The 10,827-nt window shown below is 58.0% G+C and overlaps 2 protein-coding genes across 2 annotated transcripts in view; both read right to left on the minus strand.

Annotated features, from left to right (window-relative positions):
* The window catches only part of PTSG_10000 (TKL protein kinase), a gene marked incomplete at its 3' end in the record, with an annotated part of 4,925 nt that extends 429 nt beyond the window's left edge, over nt 1–4,496 (minus strand). The window contains exons 1-4 of the mRNA XM_004988860.1: nt 1,937–4,496; nt 1,128–1,569; nt 871–935; nt 208–602 (exon numbers count right to left, since the gene is read on the minus strand). Of these exons, the coding sequence (XP_004988917.1) occupies nt 208–602; nt 871–935; nt 1,128–1,569; nt 1,937–4,476 (3,442 nt within the window). The 5' untranslated portion in view covers nt 4,477–4,496. The remainder of the gene's footprint in view (nt 1–207; nt 603–870; nt 936–1,127; nt 1,570–1,936) is intronic.
* A 793-nt stretch (nt 4,497–5,289) lies between these two features.
* The window catches only part of PTSG_10001 (uncharacterized protein), a gene marked incomplete at its 5' end in the record, with an annotated part of 7,800 nt that continues 2,262 nt past the window's right edge, over nt 5,290–10,827 (minus strand). The window contains 11 exons of the mRNA XM_004988861.1: nt 5,290–6,691; nt 7,105–7,317; nt 7,561–7,695; nt 7,963–8,024; nt 8,491–8,570; nt 8,847–8,916; nt 9,076–9,155; nt 9,303–9,343; nt 9,569–9,619; nt 9,758–9,890; nt 10,378–10,676. Of these exons, the coding sequence (XP_004988918.1) occupies nt 5,342–6,691; nt 7,105–7,317; nt 7,561–7,695; nt 7,963–8,024; nt 8,491–8,570; nt 8,847–8,916; nt 9,076–9,155; nt 9,303–9,343; nt 9,569–9,619; nt 9,758–9,890; nt 10,378–10,676 (2,514 nt within the window). The 3' untranslated portion in view covers nt 5,290–5,341. The remainder of the gene's footprint in view (nt 6,692–7,104; nt 7,318–7,560; nt 7,696–7,962; nt 8,025–8,490; nt 8,571–8,846; nt 8,917–9,075; nt 9,156–9,302; nt 9,344–9,568; nt 9,620–9,757; nt 9,891–10,377; nt 10,677–10,827) is intronic.

Genomic DNA, 10,827 nt, shown 5'->3' on the forward strand with positions numbered 1-10,827 from the left:
TTTGCTGCCGCAAGCGCCTTCACATACTGCGCCTGGGTTCACACGCATTAGCACAATCCCTCGCACCCCACACACACGACACACACACACACGACACACACACACACACACACACACACACACACACACACACACACACACACAGGCACATACACTAACGCAAAACACATCAACCCCCTTCTCCCCCCCCCCCAACTCCTTACGCACCGAACTTGGTTGGAAACTGCAGCCGCTTGCCGTCTCCGAGCAGCTGTGCGAGCGTGGCCAGCATCGGGCCCTGGTACCCGGGTAACTCTTGCTCAATCAGATCAGGGGTGCGCTGCGTCGCAATCTCCCATAGTAGCACGCCAAAGCTGAACACGTCTGCCTTCTGGTCATACTCGCTCCCCGGCAGGGCCTCTGGCGCCATGTACAGCGGTGTGCCCACACCCGCCGTCAGTGCAAGCTGCAGCGTCTGCCCGCCAACCTCCTGCGAGTACGGCACATCTGCTGCGGCGGCGTGTGGCTGTGGCTCGGCCCCCAGGCGCTGGCGAATCGTCCCAAAGTCGGAGATTTTCGCGCGCAGCCGGTTCGACACAAGCACGTTACCGCTCTTGAGGTCCCTGGCGCAAGCAAGGCAGGTGCAAGGGTATAGAAGGCCGAAGAACACAAAGGGTGAAGCGTGGTGGTGTGTAGACGTGAGTGCATACGAGATGGGTCATACGTACATGATAACGTTGCCATCTGTTCAAACGCCACAAATATGCACACGCACACACGCACACACGCACACACGCACACACACACACACGCACACACGCACACACACACACACGCACACACACACACACACACACACACACACACACACACACACACACACACACACACCTGTGCAGCTGGTCGAGGGAGTGGATAAAGGCCATGCCGCTGGCAACATCAAAGGCCAGGCGAAGCTTGAGCCCAAGCACGGTGGTGACGGTGGTGTTGACGGGACCAAAGCCGCCACCGCCGCCGCCAATGGCGCTGTCGATGAGCACACACTCGGCTTCCTGCTGGTCGTCCACAAGCAGTGTTGTGGTGCTGTGCCGCCACGAACGTGACGCCCACGGTGTCGACGATGTCGATGACGATGACAGCGCCTGCACGTGCTTGCGCAACACGTCTGCCAAGTCGCTCCGCAGGAGGTCTCGCATGGAGCCAAACGGTACAAACTCCAGCACAAGGAACGGCAACCCCGTGGGGGTGGTGCCCGCACCAAAGAAGCGCACGACATTTGGATGTCGCGTGCGCTGCAGAAACTTCACCTCCGTGTCAAACTCCTGCCGCTGCGCCGCGTCAAAGAAGCCCACGTTCTGCCGCAGCACCTTCAGCGCCACCGTGATGCCGTCCCACTCGGCCTCCCACACCTCCCCAGACGCGCCGTGTGCGATGCGGCGAAGCGGGTGCATCTCGCCATAGCCAATCTTCCTTGCCTCCTCCAGGGCCAGCACGTCGGCCTGCTCGGCCTGCAGCAGCCGCTCCTTGAGCTCCTTCTGCTCGTGCAGGAAACGCACGCGCCGCCGGAACAGCAGCCGCGTCAGGTAGAAGCTGTGCAGAAGAGAAGACGGGGCAGGGATTGAGGGTTCAAGGGTGTCAACAATAAATTAGGCTGGTGGAAGAGTGAGCAAGAGCACAGGCAAGGTCCTGGGATACGTTGGTACAGGGACGCGCATGCACGCGTGGAGACGCACACACACACACACACACACACACACACACACACACACACACACACACACACACACACACACACACACACACACACGCATAAGAGACGACGCAAAAGCAACCACATCAAAGTACCCACAGCTACACACACGCACACGCACACACACACATCCACACATACATATGCACGCACATACACCTCCCCCCACACACGCACAACACATACGAACAACACATCTACACACACCAGAGTGGGACGACGGCAAAGACGGTGCCGAGGGTAATCTCGAGTGTTGGCGGACGCGTGGGCTTGCAGCGGTCACCGGCCTGGTGAAACCCACGCGAACACGAGCACACGTACGAGAAGCCGACAACGGTGGAGAGGCTGCTCGAGCCAGTCCGAATGCTCGCCAGCTGGAGTGTGCACGTGATTGGGGAGCGCTGGATGGTGATGATGGGGATGGTGGGGCGGAACTGCAAGTTGGTTCCACTCGCCGTCTCCACGGCGGAGCTGGTGAGCGCGATGGTGTCTCCCGTCCCCGCGCGCACCGTGTCCAGCCGGTTGAGCCACCCGTTGTCGCTCATGTCCAGCACCTGCACCCGGTGCAGGCAGCGGTGCATCATCTCCTGCAGCGCCGTCGTCGTCGCCGCGTCGTGTTCGAAGCTGAGCATGTTGCGGGCAAACAGGCTCGACTCGCCCAGCGTCACACAGAGGGCGGGGCTGATGCGAATGCGCGTGCCGCTGATGTCGAGTGTGTGCACGGTCCTTGCAGTGAAGTTCTGCAGCTGCGGGCAGTTGGACACGTTGACATATGTTGCGTCCGAGGGGATGACGAGCGATGTCAGCACGGGGTTGTTGCGCACGTGGATGCCACCAAACTCAATGGTGTCTGGCAGGCGAATCTCCGGAATCTGCGTGTGGGTCACAAACAGCTCCTGCACAACGTCGTTGAAGGAGGGGGTGATGGCCTGCAGAAACGACTCGTTGCGCATCTCGGACCAGCCAATGCCAAACGAGCTGAGCGTCGTCTCGTTGAAGAGCGCCAGGTCCGCGTCGTAGATAGCCAGGTTGCGCAGGTCGAGCGTGCTGATGCCAGACATGTTCGCCTGCACCTCCCGGAGCCATGCGCTGTTGGCGTACAGCTGGCGGTCAACAGCAGCATGCGTTGCGCTCCTGCCCCGGTCTGCTGCGACCTGCAGCGTGATGAGGTTCGACAGGTGGAACACGTCGTGCAGGTCAATCTCGTCAAGCTGGTGGTCGTTGATGTTGAGGGTCCGAAGGGCCAGCAGCGTGGACACGCCCGTGAGCGTGCGCAGCGGGTTCTGATGCAGCACAAGGTTCAGCAGCCGCGTGAGGCCCGTCACGTCCACCTCAGGTATGCGGTTGGCCTGGAGCCGCACCCCAGTCAGCATGGTGTGTGACGTGAGCAGGTCCGAGGGAAGCGCGCCAATGCCGTTCTCTGCCAGGCCGAGGATGGACAGGTTGGCTGCGGCGTGGAGAAGCGTGTCGGGCAGCTGCGTGATGCGGTTCCTGTCGAGGTTCACGCGCAGCAGCTTTGTCAGGCCCGCAAATGTGTCTGTGGGGAGGGTGGTGATGAGGTTGTTGGCGAGGGAGATGTTGTTGAGGCTGGTGAGCGGAGAGAAGTAGCCGGGGGCAAGCGCCGTGATGGCGTTGGCGCTCAGGTCCAGGTACTCCAGCGCACTCAGGCCGACAAACGTGTCGCTGGTGAGGTTGCTGATGAGGTTGGCAGTCAAGTCGAGGGAGGTGAGGGCGTTTGCTCTGGCAAATGCGCGTGCGGGCAGCGTGCGCAGCTGCAAAGCTTCGATGGACAGGGTGGTCAGGGTGGTGATGTTGTGGATGACGCGTTGCGGCAGGGTGGTGAGTGGGTTGTTGTCCAGGGAGAGCGTGGTCAGGCGGGTGAGCCCGACAAAGGCGTCATCGTGGATGGTGGTGAGCTTGTTGTTGTCGAGGTACAGCTCGTTAAGGGCGGTGAGGTTGAGGAAGGCGTGCGCAGGCAGCGCACCGAGAAAGTTGGTGTGGAGGTTGAGGACGTTTAGCGTGGGGGCCAGGCTGAGTGGGTTGCCGTACGCATCGTCGAGAGCGCGCAGCCTGTTCTTGTAAAAGCTGACGAGGGTGAGCTTGGGCATGGAGTGGAACACGCGCGGCACCGTGGAGAGGGCGTTGCCGGCCAGGTTCAGCTGCTCGAGCGAGGGAAACACCACATCGTTGGAGTTCACCACCTGTGTCAGACTGTTGTCTGTGAGCAGGAGATACTTCAGGTTGGACGCCGCTGGCAGCAGCACCGTCAAGTCCAGCACGCTCGACTGGTATCCGGCAAGCTCGAACCTGCTCAGCTGCTTCCAAGTGGTGGTTGCGCTCAGAGCACACGCGATTGTGTCGGCATCCGCCCCGATGGCAGCCGTTCCGTCAATGTCCAAGCCAGCGACACGGTTGGACAGGATGCGCCTGGCTCTTGTTTGAGGGGTGGGCGTGTTGCCTCCTTCTTCCTCCTCCTCTGGCAGTGCCGGACAAGGCTCGTCGAGGGGAATATCGTTGGTGATGACGAGGGTGACTCTCCCGAAATCGAAGCGCTCTGTGCAGTTCACGCCGGCCACCAGTTGCGACAGCGTACATTGCACGCTCGGTGCAGCAGCGTACGTGGTCGGGGCGTTGGAAACACACAGCACGGCCAGGAGGGCCAGCAAAACCGCCAGGAGGTGGGGGCTGTCATCGCGGCATTGCCGACACCAATGCCGCAAAGAATGGCGCAGCCGCAGTCCAACCATATCGCCTGTGTTGTTTCAAAGATGTCCTGTGCTGTGTTGTGTGTTGTGTGTTGTGTGTTGTGCTGTGAGTGTGGTAAAAAAAGTGGTTGACGGAACACAGCCACACAAGTCAAGGCAAGCAAACGAGGCAAGCAGCCAGGAGACAAGGCAAGCAAACGAGGCAAGCAAACGAGGCCAACACGCAAAACAACAACACCAAGCCAAAGAGATCGACGCGCTCACCTTGCTTGCTTGTTTTGTTTGGTTAGGTTGGCTGCGGTGTGAAAAGTGCCATGATGGCGGGAGTGGTGGCGGAGAGCTCACTTCTTGTTGTTGTTGTCGTTGGCTTGTTCGTTGACTGGCTTGTGAGCGCAACCAACAAGCAAAGCAAAGCAAGAAGGAAGAGAGTTGCCATGTCACAATCGGTGAGAATGTGTGGAAGTGCGACACGACGTTTGTGGGACGAAATTGCCCAGCACACAAAATCCGGACACGACTTGAGATGATGAGAAGACGAGCGGGTGGCGTTTTTAACTTATGACCACAGACTATGCAAAGACCACAGACGCAAAGGCGGACAACAGGTGGGTGCAGAAGGAGAGGGAGGGGCGCTCAAGACTACAGCGCATGGTGGCAGCACACAAATGCCGTCGAGGCAAATGGCAAATGGCAAATGGCAAAGCAAGCACGCATAGGAAGAACGGAATACGTCAGCACGCCAGCTTCCACAAACAGGCACACACACACACAGGGAGAAAACAAACACAGACGTACAGAGAACACACACACACACACACACACACACACACACACACAGACAGACAGACACACAGACACACAGACACGCACACACACACAGACAGACAGACAGACACGCACACAGACATCACGCGTCTGTTTCGAGATGGGTGAGGTTGACACCGATGCCTGCGAGTGCGCGTGCATCCATGTGATCCAGTTCATCCTCAATGTCATAGTTGCCGCTGCTGTTGTTGTTGTTGTCGTCGTGGCCATCGACAAACTGGAACGACGGATTGCTGTAGGTGGTGATGGTGAAGGAGTTCTCACGCGCGCGCTTTCGCATCCACAGTGCACCCACCACAACCACCGCCACAAACAGCACACCCACGCCAACATACACGGCCACCAGCACCGTCTTGTTTGCGCCGGCGCTGCTGCTGCTGCTTCCGCTCGATCCAGACGCAGGTCGCGGTGCAACGGGGGTGCGAGGCATTGTCGTCGTCGTCGTCGTCGTCGTCGTCGTCGTCGTCGTTGTTGTTGTTGTTGTTGTTGTTGTTGTTGTTGTTGTTGTTGTTGTTGTTGTTGTTGTTGTTGCTGCTGCTGCTGCTGTTGTTGTTGTTGTTGTTGTTGTTGTTGTCAGTGTGACTGTTGCCACATTCTTGGTTGTTGTCGTCGTCGTCGTCGTCGTCATCTCCTTCTTTGTAGTTGTGGTGGTGGTGGTGGTGGTGGTGTCTGGAACGCCTCCTTCACTCAGCGTTGGGCTGTAGAACACCAGTGACAGGTCCAGGTTCGCCCCCGTCGACCCCGCGAACCACGAGGGCCCAAAGTCCTCCGGCTGGTCCGGGTAGGCGTACCGCAGCGCCTGCGCTCCAAACGCGGCATGACGCAACTTCTCCTCCAGCCGAACCTCGGAGGACCGTCCGTAAATCGGTCCTTCCAGCGGGTAGTCGTACATGGTCTTGCCGTCCTCCGCAACAACATCCACCACCTCCAGCCGCGTCGGAAAGTCCGGGTCAAAGCGGAACAGCCACACCCCATCGGCCTGCACGGAGGATCCGCGCGATGACCACGACACGGGCGCATACGCACCAAACACGCGCCCGTCGTGCACGGAGGTGGTGTGCGGCGCCTTCACGCGGAACACGGCCAGCGTCGGCCCGCGCAAGTCACAGGCGGCGTGGAAGGACGAGCGAGCAGCCGTTGTCTCCGGGACGGTGGCTGAGTCGCTCGAGTTGAAGCAGGGGGTCCAGTCGTCCACGCAGTGCATCTGCAGCAGCTTGCGCGTCAGCTTGTAGTCCTGTGCCGTTGTCAGCAATCCGCCCAGGAACATGGGGAACGCCACATCGTGCAGGGGGCAGTTGGGCACAACCGTGGGCGCCGCGGTGGTGGCGTCTCCGTCCATTGTCGTGGTGGTTGTGGTCGTGGTGGTCGTGGTGGGTGGCACACGCTGGTCATACGACAGAATACAGAAGCCAGGGCGGCACGGCAAGTTGGTCTGGGTATTGGGGGGAGAGGAAGGTGAAGGGCGGGGATGTGTGGTTGGTGTTGGATGTTAGTGCTACGGTGAGACCAACGCAAGCGTGGGTGTGACGAGAGAAGAAAAAAAGTGATATGGAAGACACGGGTTTTGCGGTGGTGCAGTTGTGCAGAGGTGCAGAGGTGCATGAAGGCAGAGAGACAGAGAGAGACAGACAGAAAGGCAGACAGACACACACAGACACACACACAGACGCAGACAAACAGAAAGACAGGCAGACAGAGAGACAGACAGACGCACACATACAACCAAACACAACCAAACACACACAACACACACACACACAACCAACACACACACACACACACACACACACACACACACACACACAACCAAACACACACAAACGCACACACACACAGACGCCTCACCTTGATGCGCTTGCGAAATTGGTCGATTGCGTCATCTGCGGCCTGTTGGAGGGTGGACAGGTCGTCCGGTGGGATGGAGGTACCGCCGCTGTTGAACCCGCGCGTGCTCTGGCCCGTGATGGTGGTGTACAGCGTGCAGGCGGTGAGGTACGTGCCGCGGATGTTGGGGTGGATTGAGTCCGCATACAGCGGCTCCGACAGCTGGTTGGCGGCCTGGAGGGAAGAGTGCATGGGAGACGTTGGGGAACGAGGAAGTGGCCGTGAGAAGTGGGAAGTGAACAGCGAGGAGTGAGCAGGAGGAGCGGGCACACGTGAAGGACATGCGCAACGCTAGCAAACAAACGTGAACAAGCACAAGCAAACATACGCAAACAAGCACAATCACGCAACCATACAAAACGCAACCACACGTCCACCCCAGCCCCATCCCGATCCCATCGTATGCGATCGCGTCACCTCGAAGAATGCGGCGCCGGCCGGTGCGACAAACGCGTATGTCTTCCCGGCGGCGTTGTTGTACGCGTCCTCAATCTCGCGCTGGTGGAATGTGCTGTTGACCGTATCGCTCGTCGGCCATGTCTGGAAGAACACCTGTGGTGTGTGTGTGTGTGTGTGTGTGTGTGTGTGTGTGTGTGTGTGTGTGTGCGTGCGTGTGTGCGTGCGTGTGTGTGTGTGTGAGTGTGTGTGTGTGTGTGTCGTTGTGGTGGTTGGCGGCGGCGTGGGTGGTGATATGAGGTGTTGGGGGTGGTGTCAGTGCAGTGATAGTGGTTGAAATGTAGCCCTAAACACAGCAGCATCAACTCAACAGCACCATCAACATCAACATCAACGGCAGCAAACACGGCAAACAACACTCACCGGCTGTGCGCCGGCCTGTCTCGCTTCACGCGCCAGCCGGAACGGGTAGATGTCGTATTCGCCTGTCGACAGCAAGAAGCATTCATTGAGTTGGGGTGGGGGCGAGGGTCAGCGCACGACGCAGCAGCATGGGCAGAGGAAGGAGAAGCGCAGGGCAGAGGAAGCGGAGGCAGAAACGGAGATGGACAGACAGACAGACATACATACATACATACATACAGACACACAGGCAGAGATACAGAGAGAGAGAGAGAGAGAGAGAGAGAGAGAGAGAGAGAGAGAGAGAGAGAGAGAGAGAGAGAGAGAGAGAGAGAGAGAGAGAGAGAGAGAGAGAGAGAGAGAGAGAGAGAGAGAGAGAGAGAGAGAGAGAGAGAGAGAGAGAGAGAGAGAGAGAGAGAGAGAGAGAGAGAGAGACAGGCAGCACACAACCGACACACACACACACACACACACACACACACACACACACACACACACACACACACACACGCACGCACACGCACACACACACACACGCACACGCAAGACCTGTGAAATCCTGGTTCTCGTCGTAGATGGGGTCGCCGTATTCTTCGAGATACGGATCCTCAAGGAAGAACCAGCTCCCACTGGTGCGTGACGGTGGTGGTGATGGTGGTGGTTGCGATGATGGTGAGGATGAGGATGGGATGATGGACGTGGAACACGGTCGAACATGCAGTCAACAGTCGTGAAAGGTGCACACGTTCCACCAGCGAACAGTTGTGAACATTGCACCCTCCACAAGCAAATACATAATTGTGAAGACTGCCAAGTAAACTAAGAAAGGCATGGACCAGTACGGCATCTGCAGCGCAACAGAGTACACAGTACGAGCTGAAGAAGAGGAGCCATGGCCCACACACCTCTGGTCTTGCAAGACAACGTAATCCCAGTGCTGGCTGCGAATCTTCTGGATGGTGCGCACGGGCGGATCTGAAGGAAGAGAGTCGCAAGACAGGCGAGAAAGGGGTTGAGCTGTCTGTTGGGAGGGAGGGACGGCGGCTGCTGATTTGCGCGGGGGCGGGCAAGGGCAGAGCCACGCACATCAAGGACTCATCAGCAGTGCATGATGGATACGAAACGTGCACGCACTGTATTTGTCGTAGTCTTCCGGCAGCACAGCGTGTCCGCGAAAGCTCACGCCTCCGCCAGTGCTTGCTGCCGTGTTCATTCTGCACGCATGTACACATGGCGAAGAAAACACACACTGTGTCAGACGAAAGACAAAACAACATACAAACACACAATAATTGCCACACACTCACGCACACGCTCTCGCTCTTCCTCTCAAACACATGCACACAATTGAAGGTACGTACTGCACGTTTGCGCCATTGCTGTTGGACAGGGTCGCTAGCACCTGTGTGTGTGTGCGTGCGTGTGTGTGCGCGTGCGTGCGTGTGTGCGGGTGTGTGTGCGTGCGTGTGTGTGTGTGGGGGTGTTACAGGGAGGAATACACGAATGAAGGCTTCATGTTGTATGCACATGCGATCCTTGCTGCAGCAGTTCTCCACTCTGACCCGACACACAAAGGCACAACCCTTGACATCACGCCGTCATAGACGAGCGCCCTTTTGAGCCTGACCTGCTTCAGGTTGTTTGTGGACGTGAGGCTGTTTCCAACCAGAAGCACCTCCTACAAGCGTGGTTCGGCAAGGCAAGAAACAAAGCTGACATGAGGGATGGGGATGAATGAGACAAAAACGACAGAGCAGATTGCCTTCGATGGGTACGGACGAACGAAAGCAATCACCCACAAAGCAAACCCCCTCACCACTTGCTCGGCTCCAGCCGCCGGTGCCACCACGATGACGACGACAGCGATGGCGATGAGCAGTGCCATCAACAGCTCAACAAGCCCACACGCAAACCCCTTCCGCATCATCATGTTGGCAGCTGCGCAACTGCTGTGTTTGGATTTGCAACGAGCCTATTTTTAGGATACTGACCCATTTAAGGAGCTGTGTGTGTGTGTGTGTGTGTGTGTGTGTGTGTGTGTGTGTGTGTGTGCCGCGCTCTCTCCATTCCCCGTCTCGCTCTCTGTCTCTTTCTCACACTCACTCACACACTCTCTCCGCGTTCACATAAACAGCAGTAAGAGTGACAGCAGCAACACGCTTTATCTCGTGCATGTTACACGCCATCAGCACGTTCGATGTGCGTTCATCTAAGGTAAGTAAGATGGTGAAAGTACCAGAACAACAAAAGAAAGAACGAAACCAACTAAAGCCCCAAGCAACAACACAACAACATACTCCAAGCAACAAGAACAACCAGAACAACCAGAACAACGGCCTACGAAACGCTGACGTGGGCTCGCCGCGTCGGATGTGATGTAGCAGCAGCAGCGCGCCGCATGCAACACACCGCGTGTGCATTGAATCAATGGCTCACATGGGCGGGAGATCCTCGTACAGGCCGGCGTCCACCACGTTCAGCTGCACGTGGCCGCGATCTGTCGACGGGCGCTGTCGACGCGCAGGGGACGGCCCTCCACTCACGCGCTCATCACCGCCACCACTCTGCTGCTGCTGCTGTGGTTGGTGCTGAACGTGGGGTGCAAATGCGTCTGCGGTGGGCAGCGGGAGGGTGTGTGACGATCCCCGAGCAGATGACGCCGTCGACAGCTGCGGCTGTTGTAGTTGGGGCTGCGACTGGGTTGGTGCTGGCGCAAAGGGATCAAACGCCTCACCCTACGAGAGCACGGCAGTATGAATGAATGTTGGCGAGCAGGTGTGCGCACGTGAAGGCGTGAGCGTGAGTGAGTTAGTGAGAAAGAGAGAGAGAGAGAGAGAGAGAGAGAGAGAGAGAGAGAGAGAGAGAGAGAGAGAGAGAGAGAGAGAG

Source organism: Salpingoeca rosetta (assembly GCF_000188695.1).
Source record: "Salpingoeca rosetta unplaced genomic scaffold supercont1.32, whole genome shotgun sequence".
Classification (NCBI taxonomy): domain Eukaryota; class Choanoflagellata; order Craspedida; family Salpingoecidae; genus Salpingoeca; species Salpingoeca rosetta.